The sequence below is a fragment of the Uranotaenia lowii genome, chromosome 2 (assembly GCF_029784155.1).
Source record: "Uranotaenia lowii strain MFRU-FL chromosome 2, ASM2978415v1, whole genome shotgun sequence".
NCBI lineage: Eukaryota > Metazoa > Arthropoda > Insecta > Diptera > Culicidae > Uranotaenia > Uranotaenia lowii.
The window spans coordinates 49,977,715-49,999,030 of NC_073692.1; the positions used below are offsets into that span (position 1 = coordinate 49,977,715).

Below are 21,316 nucleotides of genomic sequence, written 5' to 3' on the forward strand. Positions count from 1 at the left end.
GTGCTGCAGTTTGGCCCCAGTTGTTACTGGACTTGGACTCCAGTAGAATTTTCCCCTGGCCTAAAGTTACTAACTGCAGTTTGTAACCCTTTTCTGGATTTTTTTCGGAGCGATAAAGTAGCGTGTTGGAAGAAATGTGCATATCGCTAGGTGATTACCATAATCACTGGTTGGTTCGGTGCAAGTTAGTGGTGGGGGTCATTCGGTGGTGCTTTCTCCTCGTGGAGTATCACTCCGGTTTTGAATGAGGTGGGGAGAGTTGCAGGCGATGTGTGACCAACCACCGGTGGCCACTACCGGTTATAATTGATTTGGTCGATTCGGGAGCCACGGAAGTTTGAGGCAGCAGCAGGGAAAACTGCAGTTCTGATTCATGTTCTAAACCGAGGGCAAACCCAAAGTGGCCATAAATTAATGACAACGATTATTTTCAACTGCATATTCACCGCAGGGTGGATGGACCTTAATGGAGGAGAGTTGATGCACAGAAGGGTAGTAGATAGTTTAGGTCTTTCACACAGGAAAGACCAAACCGGACGCCTTCAGGGGCCAGGAGGCGCCTAGCTGATGCATACTAATTTCTTTATTTATCTTTACTTTCAATTAATCTGAAAGCAAACTCATTACGAAAAGTTTGATTGTGAGCCACCCTTCTTCATCAGAATGCCAACCTTTCGTTTGACCATCTCTGGTGGTGAATCTGTTCCGGAATCGGTGCAATGGAAGCAGTAAAACCACCTCCCCATACATAAGTATACGGAACGACACGTAGGACAGTAAAAGCTATTATAAAGGGATCTGCCCGCCTTAATACTCGGTGTATGTATAGACTCTTTATGACAAGAAAAGAAGGGGAATCCTTCTGAACTCAGTCAGTCGGTTACTGACACGTTCCGAACACATCATCACCATCACCATCATCATCGCCGTCGTCATCATTTGATCCCGGTCGGCCTTCCTCATCGTCAAAGAATTCCGGATACTTTCAGTGGAAACCACATCAATGAGAACATCCTTTTAAAATTCTCTCCCGCCCTAGGTTTTGAATGCCGTCAAAACCCGATGAAGTAAGTGTTGATGTAATCCTGTAGGGACACAATTTAACAACCACTTCTCGACCGGCCGTCTTTACTCAGGCCTACGTCATCGTCGGAGGAGGATTAAAACCTAAGCTGAATGTCTTACCGCACCGGTTTGCTGTTTGTACAAAGATTTTAAAGGATTTTTGACTAAACTTATGGCACCTACTTTTCGCCCCAAACGCCTTAAGAACTATTATCCGAGAATGTTTTTCTTTTCATCCTGACTAGTCAACCTTCACACGTGTTTATTCTAAGCTGCCGATGCCGGTCCTAATTGGGCCATGAAGAATTATTTCTTTTTATTACTGTTACCTACTGAGGCAAAGGAGCGGGAGCTAGTTTGCGAAAAGTTTTCGCCGGAAACCATCATCGTTAAAGGGCTTGAGGGATGACGGGGGTTTGGTTGTTTCCGACTAAGAGTCATTAATCCGAAAATGAAAAATATTTGTATACCTACTCAAATTTAAAATAAAATATTATTTATTCGGATCATGATGAAAACTTTAAAACAAATTCTTTAAGTCACCTGGTATGAAGAAAATCTTGGGCCTGATGGGCTGGAAGACCTGTGGGTTAGGGTTGCATTGGATGTATGGGAAAATTACACTATCGATTCCACCAGCGATTCAAACGAAACTCAAAAGCAAACGAATTAATCGAAAGAGCCGTCCAAGAACGGTACTTTCGGAAACTTGATTTTCGGTAAAAAGACCACCAACTTCCGTTTTAACGGTATGGCACCTTTTAATGTTAGCTTCCCCAGATATCACCTTCGATTCAAACCCGAGGAAGTATTTATTCAAACTTACAACTTTAATTAGTTTGTATTTTCATCATACTTCTACACTTTTCCCGTTTCTTTTGGGTGTGATATGGTTGGGCCCATTCGTCAACCTTTGAACAAACCCGACCAAGACCATGTGGTGGATTTCTTCCTGGTGCCAAGTCGTTAAGTTTCTACTTTTGCTGCCGCTGATGATGATGATGATTATTGCGATACTATTAAAAAATAATGAGATTTTAATATTGAATAAAAGCCGTCACCATCGTCGTCAGTCACCACCCCCATTAGGGCAAATCGGGAGGAAATGAAGGGTTTTCTGTGGAGAGGGTTATTGCACCCCACGGCAACACCAATAACAACAGCGAGTGCGGGTGTGAAGCAAACTTGGAGAAAGCCTTTAGCAGCTAATAACACCGCAGTACTACGACACAATCCATCCATCTATTCATCCAGACAACAACAACAACATTAGTCAGACTACCGCACAGCTAATCCTTCCAGCTTAAAACAACTCCTTCCCTTCTCTATCGTGGGTTTCTGGTGAAAACAGTGAAAAAAAATAAAACCAAGAAGGGGGTTGGAAAGAGTAATCAAACAGTAATTAAAGCAAAGTTGGAAGCATATATAAAGTTTAATTAGAAACTCCCTCGATCGCCATCCCCGAACCCACGAAGGAGCCACAGACACTGATGTCCGTCCATTCATTGGCTTATTGGATAGAAGCGTAAAAGAAAACTTTTTTCCTCCCTCCGTTTTCTTCCGGGGGTCACTCCGGCCCACGCTGCGGGCAGGAGTGCCAGCTGGTTCTGGCTCTCGGTTCGGTTGTAAAAAAACTTTTAGACAATTCCACGAAAAATTTGCGATAACTTCGAAATGTCATTCGGTCCCCGTTGGACCAAAGTCTCGCTTGACATTTGCTTGTTTTGGGTTTCGAATGTTTAGAAAAACTTAAGAATAGAGTTTAAAAAAAAATCAAGTTGAAAACGAGAATCCAAATGGAAAGAGTCTAGAATCGAATAACGAAACATAAGAGAATGAAAAAAAAAGTCGAGTAGAGTCGAGTCGAGCATTCGAGAGTGTCACTCAACAAGAGATCGAACACAGTGAGCTCGAGAGTCGAATAGAGAAAAGTCGAGATTCGAGTAGAGGAAAGTCGATTTGATAAAAGTTAAGATAAGAGTCAAGAAAACTCGAGGGTCGATTAGTGGAAATTCGAGAGTCGAGTAGAGAAAGGTTTCGAGTCGAGTGTAGAGAAAAGTCGAGAATTGAATAGAGAAAAGTCGAGAAACGAGTAGACGAAATTCGATAAATGAGTGATGAAATCAAGAGTCGGGTAAATAAAGTCGAGAGTCGAGTAGAGATCGAAGAGTTCGGCCGAGAGCTGAGTAGAGAAAAGTTAAGATTAGAGTAGAGAAAAGTCGAGAGTCGAGTAGAGAAAAGTCGAAATTCGAACAGAGAAACTTCGAGAGTTGAGTAGAGAAGTCGATAGTCGGATGATGAAAGGCAAGAATCAATGATTGGAGAGTTCAGTGTCGAGATTCGAGTAGAGGAAAGTCGAGTGTTAGGTTGATAAAAGTTAAAATTCGACTAGAGAAAATTCGAGAGTCGAGTAGAGAAAAATTAAGGGCCAATCGAATAGAGGAAACTCGAGAGTTGAATAAAGAAGTCAAGAGTCGGGTAAAGAAAAGTCGAGAGTCGACTAGAGAAAAGTCAAGAGTTGAGCACGGAGTTGAGTAGATGATATTAGAGAGTTTAACGAAAAAGTCGAGAGTCGAATAAAGGAAAGTCGAGAGTCGGACAGAGAAAAGTCTAGAGTCGATTTGAGGTCGAAGAGTCGGCTCAAGATTCGGGGCGAGAATGTCGAGAGTCGAGTAGAGGAAAGTTGAAAGTCGAGGAGAGAAAAGTCGAGAGCTGAGTAAAGAAGTCGAGAGTCGGGTAAAGAGAAGTCGAGAGTCGAGTAGAGGAAAGTCGATAATCCAGTAGAGAAAAGTCGAGTGTCGAGTAGGGATAGGTCGAGAGTTGAGGAGATGATATTAGAGATAACGATAACGAAACTCGAGAGTTGATGAAGAAGTCGAGAGTCGGGTAAAGAGAAGTCGAAAGTCGAGTAGAGAAAAGTGCAGAGTCGAGTAGGGATAGGTCGAGAGTTGAGTAGATTATATTAGAGAGTTGAACGAAGAAGTCGAGAGTCGGGTAAAGAAAAGTCGAAAGTCGGATAGAGAAATTCGGATAATTCAAGAGTCCAGTAAAGAATTCGAGAGTCTGATAAAGAGAATTCGGGAGTCGAGCATAGAAAAGTCGATAGTCGAGTAGAGAAAAGTCGAAAGACGAGTAGAGGAAATTAGAAAGTTTAGCGAAGAAGTCGAGAGTCGGGTACAGTAGGGAGAGATAATTTGAGAGTAGAGTAGAGGTTCAAGAGTCGGGTCGAGATTCGGGGAGAGAAAAGTCGAGAGTCGAGTAGGGGAAAGTCGAAGGTCGAGGAGAGAAAAGTCGAGATTCAAATAGAGGAAATTCGAGAGTTGAGTAAAAAAGTTGAGAGTCGGGTAAAGAGAAGTCGAGAGTCAGGTAGAGAAAAGATGTGAGTCGAGTAGAGGTAGAAGGGTTGGGTCGAGATTCGGGGAGAGAAAAGTCGAGAGTAGAGGAGGGATAGGTCGAGAGTTAAGTAGATGATATTAGAGATTTTAACGAATAATTGTCGAATAAGTCGAGAGTCGGGTAAAAAAAAGTCGAGAGTTTAATAGAGAAAAGTCTAGAGTCGAGTTGCGGTCGAAGAGTCGTGTAATGATTCGGGGAGAGACAAGTCAAGAGTCGAGTAGAGGAAAATTGAGAATCGAGGAGAGAAAAGTCGAGATTCGAACAGAGGTAATTTGAGAGTTCAGTAAAGAATTCGCGAGTCGTGTAAAGAGAAGTCGAGAGTCGAGTTGAGAAAAGTCGATAGTCGAGTAGAGGAAAGTCGAGAATCGAGTAAAGAAAAATCGAAAAGCGAGTAGTGGAAATTTGAAAGTTCAGCGAAAAAGTTGAGAGTCGGGTAAAGAAAAGTCGAGAGTCGGGTAGAGAAAAGTTTTGCGTCGAGTAGAGGTGGAAGAGTCGTGTCGAGATTCGGGGAGAGAAAAGTCGAAAGTCGAGAAGGGGAAAGTCGAGAGTCGAGGAGAGAAAAGTCGAAATTCGAACAGAGGTAATTCGACAGTTGAGTAAAGATGTCGAGAGTCGGGTAGAGAGAAGTCGAAAGGCGAGTAGAGAAAAGTCGATAGTCGAGAAGAGTAAAGTCGAGAGTCGAGTAGAGGATACTAGAGAGTTTTGCTAAGAAATCGAGAGTCAGGTAAAGAAAAGTCGAGTTTCGAGGAGTGAAAAGTCGTTAGTAGAGTAGGAAGAAGTGGAAGTTAAGATTCCAGGAGAGAAAAGTCGAGATTCGAATAGAGGAAATTCGAGGGTTGAGTAAAGAAGTCGAGAATCGGGTAAAGAAAAGTCGAGATTCGGGTAGAGAAAAGTCGATATTCTAGTAGAATAAAGTCAATATTCGAATAGAGAAAAGTCGAAAGACAAGTAGTGGAAATTCAAGAGTTTAGCGAAGAAGTCGAGAGTGGGATAAAGAAAAGTGAAGAGTCGGGTAGAGAAAATTTGAGAGTCGATTAGAGATCGAAGAGTCGGGTCGAGTTTCGGGAAAGGAAATTCAAGAGTCGAGTGGGGAAAAGTCGAGAGTCGAGTAGAGAAAAGCCGAGAGCCGAGAAGAAGAAAGAAGAAAGACGAGTAGAGGAAATTCGAGAGTTCAGTGACGAAGTCAAGAGTCGGGTAAAGAAAAGTCGAGAGTCGAGTAGAGAAAAGTCTAGAGTCGAGTAGAGAAAAGTCGAGAATTGAGTAGAGGAGAGTCGAGAGTCGAATAGAGGAGAGTCGAGAGTCGAGTACAGCAAAGACGGGTGTCGGTTTGATAAATGTTCAGATTCGAGTTAAGAAAGTCGAGAGTCGAATAGTGGAAATTCCGTAAGTCGAGTAGAGAAAATTCGAGATTCAAGTACAGAAAAGTTGAGTGTCGAGAAGATAAAAGTTAAAAGTCTATTGAAAAAGACTCATGAATCGAGCACGAAAAAGTTGAGAATCATGCAGAGAATATTCGAAAGTCTTGTAGGGAAAAGTTGAAAGAAAAATAGACATAAGTCAGAAGTCGTTTTAAAAAAGTCGATAGTAGAGAAAACAGACTCGTGAATCGATAAAAGAAAAGTCGATAGCATGCTTTAATTAATAATGTGCATGAAACCATTACAAAGAACTAAAGGTGTCAATTTGGTTTTGTTGCATATTTGAAGTAAAATAGCATATTTTTATGTCAAAATTATTGTAAAAATTCTAGTTATGATTGTTAAGAAAGATATCATCTAACACATAACTTAAATTTGAAGGATATTACATTCTACTACAACGATACCCATCACCTTGACAGCTCATCAAATCATGTTCAATAGTGCAGAACTTGTTCTTTTTCGCTTCCCGGCGACTTCTTTCAACTTCCTCTCCTACCCATCGAGAGCCCAAACTAATTAGCCCACATAACTCAATGATTTTATTTCGATTGCGTGTCACACCTCAACGAAATCGTTTATTAATTCATGTGTATTATTACCATCGTCATCATCATTGAGCTAGCGGTGGCGATATCTACATCGCGCTTTTGCCGATTTTACCGAGCATTTTTTTTAGCGGACGATTCCTACTCATTCGCAAAAAAAAACTTGGCGGTGGGAAGACATGTTCGCTTTCATGTGCAATACGATAGCGTACCATTTCCCAAACCGCATTTGTGCTCTCATGGTCGATTATAAATTTTCTGTTTTGATTGTTTCGACGGTCAAATCGTTTTCCGCCGTCATTTGTACCGATGGGGTTTTTTTTATCCTTTATTTCGGTTGTGTGCTGCCGCCATTGCATTGGTTTCAACCTTTCGTAACACATGGATGAGGAAAAATGGGAAGAATTGGAAACGTGGAAAACTTAACCGCGGCTGCCACGTGGAGAAATGCGCGCTCTCGGCAAAGACAATATAGATGTGACGATGGATGGCGATGAGGTTTAACAGTATCGGTAAAATTTTTTGCTTCAAACGGGGGATTTTGAGAAGAATAAAATTTGAATTTTGGATGTCGAAAATCACGGGTCGATAGTCGAAAGTCGAGTGTCGAGAGTCAAAAATCAAAACTCTAAAATCGAAAGTTGACAGTCGAGAGTTGAGAATCGAAAATCGACAGTCGGGAGTCGAATGTCGAGAATCGAGAATCGAAAACCGAGAACCAGTACCGTAAAACGAGAGTCGAGAATCGATAGTCGAGTGTCGAGAGTTGAATGTCGAAAGTCACAAGCCGAACCTCGAGAGTCGAGTGTCGGAATTTGAATGTCGAGTGCCTTAAATCGAGAGTCGAGAATCGAATGTCGAGAATGGAATGTCGAGAATCGAATGCCGATAATCGACAAATGAAAGTCCAATCGAGAGTCGAGAGTCGAAAATAGAGAATCATGAATCGAAAGTCGAGAATAGAGAGTCAAGAGTCAAAAATCTAAAATCGGGAATAAAGAGTAAAGAATTGTGGTTCGAGAATCTAGTGTCGAGAGTTTCGAATCGAGAGTCGAGAATCGAGAGTTGAGAAAAAGAGAGTCGAGAATAGAGAGTCGAGAGTAGAGAATGGAGAATCGAAAGTCGAGAATCTAAATTCGAAAATCGAAAGTCGAGTATCAAGTTCAATGTCGAGAGTCGAGAATCGAGTGTCTAGAATCGAGAGTCGAGTGTTGCGAATCAGATTCCAAGAATCGAGAGTCGAGATTCGAAAGTCGACAATTGAAAGTCGAAGCTCCAGTTGTTCTTCTCTTATTTTTCAAGTGACTCAAGTATTTGACACAAAACTGTGCAACTTGAAATCGCCAGCGAAGTTCGTTCGGCGCACTTCTTCTGATGTTTCTTATGCGAAATCAATCCGAACAACCCGATTTCTTCCCGAATGGGTGCTTCTCGAATGTATCCACCACCCAAATCGACGCGACGTTGGAGCGTTCCCTTTTTCTTCATCTTCATTGCTGCCCACCTTTCAAATGGTACCGCAATAAAAAATAAAGTAAAATAACAATAATAATAATTGTTATTATTATTACGATACACTGCGGCTTTTTTTTTCGCTTTGCTTTTTTCCTCTTTCTTCTCTCTGATATCGAAGGCTTCCGCCACACCCCCACAACATCTGTTGGATGGTGTAACCCTTCTTGCATCGGACCGATGTTGAACCGAATCGAATTGCCGGTGCTTTCTTCTTTTGCAAGATTACGTCATTTGTGTGTTGCTGGATCGAGTGCCTTATTTTCCCACACATAAGTGGCAGTACCCTCTTTTCCCAACTTTTCTTCCGACAGCAACACATTCCTCATAACCCGAATTCTTTCAGAAAAAAAGGATGGCTCGCTCGCGCGCTACATCCTTGGGTCGATTTTCTTTAGTTTTTTTTTAACTTGTGGTCGCTCTTAGTTTTTACGATTACGATCCTTTTCTCAGCCCTCTCTTGCCTTGCCTTCCGCTGCTGCTTCATAATTTTCAATTCGGCGTTTTCGTCAAAAATAAAAATTGATGGCCGCCGGTGGAAGCCAATCGGCTTCCATATAATCAAAGTCGCTCCCCTCACTTACTTCGGCTTGGGGTTTGAGTTCAAAGGCTTTAGTTTTTTAAAGAAAAAAAAAGCTGATCTAAATGGTGCCCGAAAGATCAGCTTGAGTCGGTTGGATTAAAATTTGAGAGAGAACCTATCGATGGTTCATTCAAATTTCGTCATATTTTGAGGCCCGAATTTTTCAATTGTCGGGTCCAATAGAGAAAAAAAATCGAGAGGCGAGAGTCGAAAAATGAAGAAAAGTCGACAATCGCATAGAGAAAAGTCAGGAATTGAGTCGAGAAAAGTCGACAATCATTTCGACAATGGTCTACAAACAAGTTGGAAAAAGTCGAGAATCGAGGCGAAAAAAGTCGAGAATCGAGGCAAAAAAAAGTATTGTCGAGAAAAATCGACGAAAAAGTCGGAAAAACTCAAAGTTTAATCAAGAAAAGCCGACAATTGATTCGAGAAAAGTCGAAATCGGGAAATGTGTGTAGAAAAGTCGACAATCGATTCATGAAAGGTCGACAATCAGATCGAGAAAAGTCAGAAATTGTGTCGAGAAAAGTCGACAATCGTTTCGAAAATTGTCAACAATTAAATTGGGAAAAGTCGAGAATCGAGGCGGAAAAGTCGAGAATCGAGTCAAAAAAAAAAAATAAGTATTTTTGGAAAAAATCGTCGAAAAAGTCAGAAAAACTCAAATTTGAATCGAGAAAAGCCGACAATTGATTCGAGAATAATCTACAATCGAGTTTGGAAAAGTCGAGAAAAGTCGAAATTGGGTATTGTGTGTTGAAAAGTCTACAATCGATTAGAGAGAAGTCGGCAATCGTTTCGAGAAAAGTCGACAATCGATTCGAGAAAAATCGACAATTGAGTCGAAAAAAAGTCGACAATCGAATCGAAAACAAACAAAAATCATGTCTGGAAATGTCAAGAAGAGTCAAGAATCGTCGAATGAAGGTAGGCTTACCCACAAAATTTAAGAACCAAGTCGCTCAAAAACAAGATTTCATAAACAGTCGAAAAATGTGTTAACTTCTCTTAGACGAACTTCTCTTAGTCAATTTAGACGATGAAAGATGAGGATGGAGTCGGAGAAATTGAAGGTTATTAGCTAAAAAAACGAGACAAAGGGTCAACAAAAAAGTCAGAAAAAAATCAAAGTTTATTCAAGAAAAGTCAACAATTGGTTCGGGAATAATCTACAATCGACTTTGGAAAAGTCTAGTATAGTCGAAATTGGGAATTTTGTGTAGAAAAGTTGACAATCGATTCGAGAAAAGTCGACAATCAAATCGAAAACAGTCAAGAATGAAGTCTGTTAAGGGCGAGAAAAGCAAGAATCGTCAAATGATGGTAATCCTAAAAATTTAAGAATCCAGTCGATAAAATACGAGATTCCATAAATTGTCGAAAAATGAGAAAAGAGAAGTTGACAAGAGTAGAGTAGAATTGATAGTGGAGTAGAATTGAGAATAGAGTAGAATTGAGAGTAGAGTAGAATTGAGAACAGAGTAGAATTGAGAGTAGAGTAAAATTAAGAGTAGTGTAGAAATGAGAGTAGTGTAGAATTGAGAGTAGAGTAGAATTGAGAGTAGAGTAGAAATGAGAGTAGAGAAAAATTGAGAGTAGATGAGAGTAGAGTAGAGTAGAGTAGAGTAGAGTAGAGTAGAGTAGAGTAGAGTAGAGTAGAGTCGAGTAGAGTAGAGTAGAATAGAATAGAATAGAATAGAATAGAATAGAGTAGAGTAGAGTAGAGTAGAGCAGAGTAGAGTAGAGTAGAGTAGAGTAGAGTAGAGTAGAGTAGAGTAGAGTAGAGTAGAGTAGAGTAGAGTAGAGAAGAGAATTGAAAGTCGAGAGCTGAGCATCAAGAATCGAAGCAAGTACATAGTTGGTTCTCGCTAGAGTCAAGAGTTGAAAGTCAATAACCGATAGTCGAAAATCGAGATTAAGGAGCAAGGTTCTGTGTTTTTGAGAAAAAAAATTCTGACTTTCTGTGATTTTACGCAATAATTCTGTGATCGTTTTCTGTGATGCTGTTTCCTTTAATTTTATGGAAAGTTCATGATAACTTGGGTCTTTTTGACATTTTAGTTGGAAAAATCAATTAACATTACCAATTTATTCGTACTTTTCTAATTTTTGGCAAGAAATCTAAATTTTTTATTGATCAAAAAAATTATATTTTTGAAAATTCATAAAAAATTCAAAAATTCTGTGAAATCTGTGAATATTTCAAAATTTTGTGTTCTGTCATTCTGTGACACAGATTCTGTGATGAAAATTTGCTCAAAATTCTGTGAAATTTCAGATTTTTCTGTGATTTCGGCAACCTTGTTAAGGAGTCGAGAATCACATGTCGAAAATCTAAAATCGACATTCAAAAGTCGATATGACCAGTCTTATAAGCGAAGCTAAGCTAAAATCGAGATGGAGAGTCCAAAATTGGCAATCGATGATAGTTCATAATCAAATTTTATTCAAAATTTGGTTCGGCTTCCCTTACCAATTTTGTTTTTTAAATTCTTTATATTAATTCTTTAAACCATTTCTTATGTTTTTTGTACACTTCTCTTGTTCTTAATTTTTTTTTTCGTTCCTTTTTAAAAAACTTCTACCACAATCCTAATGTTTTTTTTCTATTTCTATCTTTCTGCTTACAGCCGAGAAAACCACTGCGAGATCGAGCGGCGGAGGCGAAACAAAATGACGGCCTACATCACCGAGCTGTCCGACATGGTGCCCACCTGCAGTGCCCTAGCCCGGAAGCCGGACAAGCTGACGATCCTGCGGATGGCGGTGGCCCACATGAAGGCGCTAAGAGGTGAGTGCGGAAATCCCTTCGAAAAATGTCTGCTGAAGTTTGACATTATCTTCTTTTTTTACGATATTCAAGTTTGTTCTTAAGAAAAAATTATGATGAAATGATGAAATTCGTCAACGAGCTGAGGCACAGCATCAACTTTTGGTACCTACCTATGTTGATTTTTATGTGTTGCTTGATTGCGGAAGTTTTTCACCATTTTATTGCCTGTTCTGAATCTTGTTATGGGAGTGATAAAAAACAAGTTTTTCAAAGTTTATTTAGACACTACGGGTTTTGGAAACGAATGACAGTAACATGTTGGGCATAAAAAAAATCGCCTTTCCAAGTCCCAAGTACAGAATTATACCGAATTAGAGGACAAAAAAAAAATGCAAAAATCGCTAAATTGACCAAAATGGGAAAAATTCAAAAATGATTAAAATGACTTAAATAAGACAAAAAGGGGAACATGACACGAAAATGAGGAAAAAATGGTAAAAGATAGGGGAATGTGAGGGAAAAAAATTGCAAAATTAGGAAACGATTAGGCAGAATGAGGCAAAGATGAGGCAAAGATAAGGCAATAAAGTAAAATTAAAAAAAAAAAGTAGAAGATAAGGCAAAAATTGCAAAAATACGTGGATGACCAAAATAAGTTAGTTGAATCGAACTGCGATAATTTAAAAATATTTTTGAAAATTTTACTCATGTGAATTTCGATCAATGGAGCCACAAAGCCATTTATTTGTTATGTACACTATCATTTTCCCCAACCATGGAATAATATTCATAATATCATGCAGTGATAAACATTGACAATCGCATTACTCCCCTTCAATTCTTCACCCAGCCCCCGCTGTAGGCATCAAATTATCCATTAGCTAATGGACAAGATCCCGCCATTAAACTCACACTCTTCTAATTTGGACCATCATACACCCAAAGTAGGTATGAACCTATGGTAGTAATTCGGAAGCCTCCCTGCCGTCCTGATGATGATTAAGGCGGTTTAGTGTGAAGTTTAGTTGTTTCCTCCGGCTGATATTAGTTTTAAATAGTGCTTGTTTCACTTTTGGTCGCCAGTGTAATGGCTGACTGTCGCCAATTGTGACCTGTTCTGGCGTTAACAAGCTGGCTGACCCAAAGTATGGGTTTGTTTGTGTGCTTCTGTTGTACAAACAATGTCCGACGAATGGCTGCCTGTTTGGGTCTTATCAAGCTTGTACAAACAAAGTTCTATGTTCTGTTTCCTGTCCTTCATGGCCTCACCCCTTGGCTTCGTCCAGGGTTTAGTGAGACGCCAATGTAGTAAAAAAGAACTGTAATTATACAGAAATGCTGCAATAAAATTATTGTGATTACAATAAAAAAATGACTGTACCGGTCCGGTTCGGCTGTTTTTATTCGTCTGCTCCGGACGGTCGGACACATCGGAAAGTTTTTTTTAGGGAGCTGCATTATTTTTCGTTCCAATTTCGTTTCCTTTTTTTCGCCGTCGCCGTCGTCAGTTACTCATCCCGTGTTTAATCCTCCCGGAACCACCCCCAAGGGACCACCTAAAGGAAGCTTCCGGGATGGGACAGGATTAAGTCGAAGGGTGCGGGAAAGGCGATAAAGTTCTTCACTTCGAAGAAGCAAAAAAAAAAAATGGCCGGAATTTGTTGTGACTGCAGCTCTTTTATTCCAGAAAATAAACTGAAAGTGACTTTTGCATTTTTAGAGCCTCTCTTTTCTCTGCATTGGAAGGCATCCTTGAAAAAATAAGCAAACAGGGTAAAAAAAACAAATCCTTCAATTCTTAGCTTGCCCCGAAGAAAACTTGCGGTACGTGGAGGTGAAAATGAGAAAAACTTTTGTTATTTATTTTCTCATAATTTATTTTTCCCCTTTCTTCCAAGCAGAGGACGCTGCTTGGAAGGTTTTCAAACACCCACCTTCAACGCCACACTCAAAGGTTCAGATGCAGGAGGAGGAAAACGGAAAAATTAAAATGTGCAAATGGATCTGCGTTAGGAATGCCAACAGCAGCTGACAACCGGTTAGAAAAGATTCAAAGGCGTAGTTTTTTTTAAATAACTAATATTAATTTCCAATACTCAACAACCCAGAGTGTTGTTCAATGAGGAAAAGAGGCACAATTGCTTTCGATCGTGTAAAGCTTAGTTCTTTTAGAAATGGGACACTTTCATCTGCTAATAGCTCGTTTACTAGTAATCGGATATTCAAAATTTTGACTGCATTTTGTTGCCTGTAAAAAGTACTATTCGACCTATTTTTTTCAAAATTTAAAATTTACGCGTTGTAGAGATATTTGCGATGCAAGAAAAAAAGAAAAAAATTATTTTGCACAGTTTCCTTCGAAATCCGTCATTATCCAATTGATTGCTGACAAAACCGTTGATTATTCAAAGAACTACTGAGTTAGTGTGGTGGATAAGTATGCAAACACTGTCAATAATGTCTACAAAGTTCAAATCAAACATTGGAGTGAAGCACATGATCGGCAACTACGGTTGAGGGTCATCAGGGAAGTCTAGTCTCATACCAGCATTTTTAATTTTCAATAAGAGAAAAACTCAGGATAGATCGCTGAAATTTCCAAAACAATTTTCTCCGATAAGCTGAAAGTGTTGCCTTGTGATGAGTCATTCAAATCTAACCTCTAACAACAATTTTTGCTAGTTGCAGAGCTCGTAAGTTGTAAAGCCGGTACCGAGGCTATGGGACAGATGATTTCTAATGAACGACAAAACTTATGAAATACCCTATTTTAAACAAATTCCAGCGTTTAAATGCTGTACCATGTTTGCTAGTGGCAAGGTCCCGAGTATATTAAAGTATGTTTTTGCTGGTTATTTGGTATAAAATTATAATAATTTGCCAATATTCTGCTCCTGAAAAAAAAACAAAAAAAAATAAAAAAAAAAACTTTGGTTTTTGCCGTTTTTTAAGCCTAAAAAGAGTTATCTTGTATGTACCATTCACATCCTACGATTTATATTAACCGATTATTCTTCTTCAAATTCAATCTCATGATGGTTTTACTCCGTTATTGTCAGATTTTACCAGCAGAAATTCCATTAAAACGCTAAAAAATGTGGTCATAAATGATCAAATTTGTTCATTTCGAAACAACTTTATCCACTAAATTGCTTTCAGCTTCTTTCAAAAGAGAAGTATTGGACCGAAAAGTATCAGAAATTGAAGGAGGAGGGTGAAGCCACCTAAAATATAGATTTGACGAAGTATAAGTTGGAAAAACTGATCAATATCATGAGTGAAAAAAGTGTGCGCCGGCCAAAGGGAGATACCAAGCAAAAATCAGACATTTCTCTTACAAAAAACGATAAATAATTTTTTTCAATTTTTTTCATGAAATATTATAACATCACCTTCATTTTCTTCATAGAAAGTATTTCGATCAAACGAATGGTTTTTGAGATACACGCATTCGTAACTGTCCCATTTCTAAAAGAACTAAGCTTTAAAAGTAGGTCAGAAAAAGTAAATAAGAACGAAAAATGACTCAAAATTGAACAGAAATAAAGATAAAACAGAAATGAGGAAAACTTAAGTAACATTTTCGGCCAAAGTAAAAAACAATTGAGCAACATTTAAGTTAGACAAGAATGAGTAAAAATAAGACAGAACTAAGAAAATAACATTGAGGAAAATGGGAAAACAACTCGGGAAAAAGTAGTCAGAAAACAACACAAATGACAAAAATGAAAATAATATCAAAGATAACAAAAATTTCAGAAAAATTACAAAAATAACAAAAATGGAACAAAAAGTGGAAATTTTTTTTAACAAAAATGGAACAAAAATGGAATGAAAATGGAACAAAAATGGTACAAAAATGGAACAAAAAGAAAACAAAAATTGAACAAAAATGGAACAAAAATGGATCAAAAAAGAAACAAAAATGGAATAAAAATGGAACAAAAATTATACAAAAATGGAACAGAAAGAAAACAAAAATTGAACAAAAATGGAACAAAAATGGAAAAAATGAAACAAAAATGGAACAAGTATGCAAACAAAAATGGAACAAAAATGGAACAAAAATGGAACAAAAAATGAACAAAAATGGAACAAATATGGAACAAATATGGAACAAAAATTACAAAAATTACAAAAATGACAAAAATGACCAAAATGGATAAAATGACAAAAATGACAAAAATGACCAAATTGACAAAATTGACAAAATTGACTAATATGACAAAAATTGTACAAATTGCCATTCATATCATATTTGTCATTTTTGTCATTTTTTGTCATTTTTGTCATTTTTGTCATTTTTGTCATTTTTGTCATTTTTGTCATTTTTGTCATTTTTGTCATTTTTGTAATTTTTGTAATTTTTGTAATTTTTGTAATTTTTGTAATTTTTGTAATTTTTGTAATTTTTGTAATTTTTGAAATTTTGTTCATTTTTGTCATTTTTGTCATTTTTGTCATTTTTGTCATTTTTGTCATTTTTGTCATTTTTGTCATTTTTGTCATTTTTGTCATTTTTGTCATTTTTGTCATTTTTGTTATTTTTGTCATTTTTGTTCCATTTTTGTAATATTGTAATTTTTGTTCCATTTTTGTAATATTGTAATTTTTGTAATTCTTGTAATTTTTTGTAATTTTTGTAATTTTTGTTATTTTTGGTATTTTTTGTAATTTTTTTCATTTTTTGTCATTTTGGTCATTTTGGTATTTTTTTTTTCATTTTTGTTATTTTTGTCAGTTTTGCCATTTTTAATATTTTTCAATAATTTTTTGTCATTTTTAACATATTTACTCTTTGTCACCGTTGACATTTTTATAATTTTTGAACCAAATTGGTACAAAAATGGAACAAAAATGGAAAAATAATGGAACAAAAATGGAAAAAATAAAACAAAATTGGAAAAAATGAAACAAAATTGGAAAGAATGAAACAAAATTGGAAAAATTGAAACAAAATTGGAACAAAAGTTGAACAAAAATGGAACAAAAATTGTCAAAACAGACACAAACGACAACAGTGATAAAACTGACAAAAATTACAAAAATGACAAAAATGACAAAAACGACAACAGTGATAAAACTGACAAAAATTACAAAAATGACAAAAATGACAAAAATGACAAAAATGACAAAAATGACAAAAATGACAAAAATGACAAAAATGACAAAAATGACAAAAATGACAAAAATGACAAAAATTACAAAAATGACAAAAATTACAAAAATTACAAAAATTACAAAAATGACAAAAATGACAAAAATGACAAAAATGACAAAAATGACAAAAATGACAAAAATGACAAAAATAACAAAAATGACAAAAATGACAAAAATGACAAAAATGACAAAAATGACAAAAATGACAAAAATGACAAAAATGACAAAAATGACAAAAATGACAAAAATGACAAAAATGACAAAAATGACAAAAATGACAAAAATGACAAAAATGACAAAAATGACAAAAATGACAAAAATGACAAAAATGACAAAAATGACAAAAATGACAAAAATGACAAAAATGACAAAAATGACAAAAATGACAAAAATGACAAAAATGACAAAAATGACAAAAATGACAAAAATGACAAAAATGACAAAAATGACAAAAATGACAAAAATGACAAAAATGACAAAAATGACAAAAATGACAAAAATGACAAAAATGACAAAAATGACAAAAATGACAAAAATGACAAAAATGACAAAAATGACAAAAATGACAAAAATGACAAAAATGACAAAAATGACAAAAATGACAAAAATGACAAAAATTACAAAAATTACAAAAATGAAAAAATGACAAAAATGACAAAAATGTCAAAAAATGACCAAAATGACAAAAATGACAAAAATGACAAAAATGACATAAACGACAAAAATGACAAAATGACAAAAATAAAGAAAATGACAAAAATGACAAAAATGGCATAGATGACAAAAATGACCAAAATGACAATAATGATAAATTTAAAAAAAAAAATGACAAAATGGACAAAAATTAATTTAATGACAAATTTGGCAAAGTTAACGAAAATGACGAAATTTACCTTTTTGTAAAAAAAATACAAAATTGTTTCAAATTATTATGACAAAAATGAGGCAATTATGACACAAATATAAAACAAAAATGAGGCAAAAGTGAGACAAAAATTTGGCAAAAATGAGGCAAAAATGAAACAAAAATAAGGCAAACCTCCTAAAAATGAGGCAAAAAATGGAGCAAGAATGAGACAAAAATAATGCTAAATTAAGGCATGAATAAGGCAGAAATGAGGCGAAAATGGGACAGAAATGAGGCAGACAGAAAGTCAACATATAGAAAATAAGGCCAAAAATCATGCAGGAAGAATACAAAAATTAAGCTTAATTGAGGTAAGAATTAGGCAAAAATGACAAAAATCACAATAATTGTTTTAAAAAAATCACGAAACTCATAAAAATTCTTAAAAAAATGTAAAAAAAAAACTACTATAAATGACAATAATTATAAAAATAATAAGACGAAATTAGATTAATAAGAAAAAATCCTGCGCTAATGTTTTCTCAAATAAGAAGGACGATGGCTTCATTCCACGAACCACGAAGCTGCTCAGAAACTTCTAGCCAGAACTTTTATTTTCATCTCCGCACTCGACCTCCCTCTGCAGCCTGCTGCAGCAAGATGTTTCTCACAAACGTCTCATCCGTCGTCGTTTTTTTCTTCTTATAGCGCAAAGCACCTCGGCAAAAGGGATAAGAAATGGATAATTTATTCAAATAATTAGCGGAGAATTTATAACTATGTAGATCCTGCAGAGACACCACGACGTTGCTCCAAGGCTAGGTCCAAACTCGGCGAATTGCCCCCGTATCTCTTGCCAAGTTCCTCCAACTCACGTCCAATTCCAGAAAGCGAACTCTTTTTCTAATTATTATCGTTATCTCTACACCAGTTAAAATAATGACTTTAACTCTTTCCCTACTTTGTATACATTCGTCTTCTGTTTTCGAAGCTTTTAACCAGGGTTAAACGACTCAAACGAAGCTCGCTTCCAAGCAGCCAAGCACGATGTCAAATTCGGTCCAAATTTTTCATATTTTATGGCATTAATCTAATCATTGAACTGCGCGCCACGCCCACCTTTCCTGTAACAATTTGTAAATTATAGATAATTACCAACTCATTCCCGAAACCAATCGAAGGCAATAGGAAAACGATCAATGACCATCTCCATAGAACCACGTTGTTGATGTCCCTGTCTCTTCTAAGTCGGTCGAAGGTTATTTAGCTTCCTTTTCCAACCCATTCCTCAAAGAGTGGTTGACTTTCTGTAACTAGAAGGAAGCTTTCTTCTTCAGCCAGTCAGTCAGCCAGTGTTGGGGTTGAACTTCTTATCTTAAAAGCTGATCGTTAATTTTCCTCCACTCAGCTCAGCAGTTCCAATCCAATTGGGATGTCTTTTCCCCACCACCCGTTTTCTTTTTTCTTCTAGGTTCATGCTTTTTCTACTGCTGCTACTCAGCTAGAAAGTTCCATTCGGGAAGGGTAAAGATTAATGCGAGGGATATAAATTTAAATGAGCTTCTGTTTAATTTATAAATAATATTTTTATTTTCCTTTGGTTAACCCTTTGCTGGTTATGGAACAGCGGAAAAAGAAAAATTTCTGTGGATTCATAGAAACCTTTGAATTAAAGGAAATTTTACGGACTAAATAGATCTAAATTTAATGGAAACATCAAAAGGTGATTACACATAAAGATTGCAAATGAGGCAAACCAAAGCCGATGAGGCAAAAAATTGCCTTGAAAAGATTAAAAAAAAAAGAAAAATGACAAAAATGATAGAAATGAAAAACAATGACATAAATGACAAAAATGACAAAAATGTAAAAAATGGCAAAAATGATAAAAATAATAAAAATAAATAAAATAACAAAATAACTCAAATGACAAAAATGCCAAAAATGACGAAAATGACAAAAATGACAAAAAATGGACAAAGATGGACAAAAATGCCAAAATTGAAAAACTTGACAGAATTGCCAAGAAATAAAAATTTAACAAAATTGCCAAAAATGGCAAAAACGAAACGAACGAAATGGTTCAAAACTGGTACAAATATGGAACAAAGATGGAACAAAATAAAAACAAAAAAGGGGAAAAAATGAAACAAAAATGAATCAAAAATGGAACAGAAATGGTACAAAAAAAAATCAAAAATGGAACTAAAATGGAACAAAAATGGAACGAAAGTAGAATAAAAGTGGAATATAAATGAAACAAAAATAAACCAAAAATGGAACAAAAATGACAAAAATGACAAAATTGACAGCTACCTACCGGTTAGAAAAGATTCAAAGGCGTAGTATTTTTTTAAATAACATCAACAACATATTCCAATACGCAATAACCCAAATTGTGGTTTAATGTGGCAATAGAGACACAATGCGGTTGAAAAAGTAAAAGTAGGTCAGTTATAGCAAAAACGAACGGAAAATGAGTCAAAATTGAACAAAAATGAGGAAAGCTGTGGAAAAATTTTCAGTCAAAGTAAAACAAAAATGTAGCAAAATATAACATTGACAAAAATGAGTCAACGTTAGGAAACATAAGATAAAACTAACGAAACTATAAGGCAAAATTGAGGAAACGACAAAAATATCTAAAATAATAAAAATTAGGAAGTTGACAAAAATGACAAAATGGAACAAAAATAGAACAAACATGGAACAAATATGAAACATACATGGAACAAAGATGGAACAAAAGTGGAACAAAATCAAACCAAATGGTATCAATATGACAGATATAGAACAAAAATGAAACAAAAAAAGAAACAAAAATGAAAAAAAAATGGATCAAAAGAGGAAAAAACATGGAACAAAAAATGGCAAAAAAGGAAAAAAATGGAACATAAATAGAACAAAAATGGAACAATTTGGATCCTCTGCAAATTTTTCGAGTTTTCCATTGATTTTCATGAGTTTTAGGAAAAAAAGGTAGTATGATTCGTGATTTTTCCTTAAATACTCTCATTTTCCAATACACGCCCTACTAATTGAGCTGTCTGATTTACCACTGATGAGGAGATGCATTTCAAAACACTTTGAAAATTTTATCAGATAGACTTTTAATGGCAAAAAAAAGGTATGGTTGGATTCCGGAAGAATAAGAGTTCATTATGTGCATAGGAATATCTTTATTCTATGCCAGCAAAATGAATTATGTACAATTTTCGGCATTTTAGGACTAAAGTAGGCTCTAGGTCCAAAGTAGGAGCACTCACCCTAGGTACATATTTCCCAAATTAATGTTTTTAATATTCAAATGCATTTGGATTTCAAAGCTTTAAATTTATGAAATTTTAATTAGATTTTTCTTAATTAAAATGTAAAAAAATACCCAATTCGTCATGATTTTTCAACGAAATCAAAGAAAATTGTATCACAGAAAATCATCACAGGATTTTTTTTTATAAATTCACAGAAAATTAAAATTTTTGTTCGCAAAAACACAGATTTTTTTTTTCGGCAACTTTGGGGTGAAGGCGATGAAAAGTAAAATAAATTTGGAATTCATAAAATAATATCGAGAGTTGAAAATCAGATTTTATAAATTTCTAAGGGACATTTCAGTTTTTGTCTCTTAAGTTTTGCGTCTCTCGAAATTTCAAATAGAATATAATTTTGAACAAGAACGCGTCTTCCAAATAAAATCGCTCACATTAAAATGATTAAAACACTGATAATCCCAAACGTCCAATATTTTCATGCTGAAATTAGCGACAAAATGGCATTAAAGACAAAAAATAATGTTACAAAAATGGACAAAATGACAACAATGACGAAAATCACTAGAGTGACAAAAATTACAAAACTGACAAAAAATTACCAAAATGACAAAAAAGAAAAAAAAATGACAAAAAGGACGAAAATGAATGACAAATGACAAAAATATGAAAAAGATAAAAAAAGGACGAACAATTATCAAAATGACAAAATTATATAAATTAAAATAAACAGAAAAAAACA

At 35.7% G+C, this 21,316-nt stretch overlaps 1 protein-coding gene across 5 annotated transcripts in view; it reads left to right on the top strand.

Annotated features, from left to right (window-relative positions):
- The window catches only part of LOC129748180 (aryl hydrocarbon receptor nuclear translocator homolog), a 238,310-nt gene that overhangs the window by 62,532 nt on the left and 154,462 nt on the right, over positions 1-21,316 (top strand). For all 5 annotated transcript variants that reach the window (XM_055742691.1, XM_055742687.1, XM_055742689.1 and 2 more), the window contains one exon: positions 11,156-11,316. In XM_055742691.1, the coding sequence (XP_055598666.1) occupies positions 11,156-11,316 (161 nt within the window). The remainder of the gene's footprint in view (positions 1-11,155; positions 11,317-21,316) is intronic.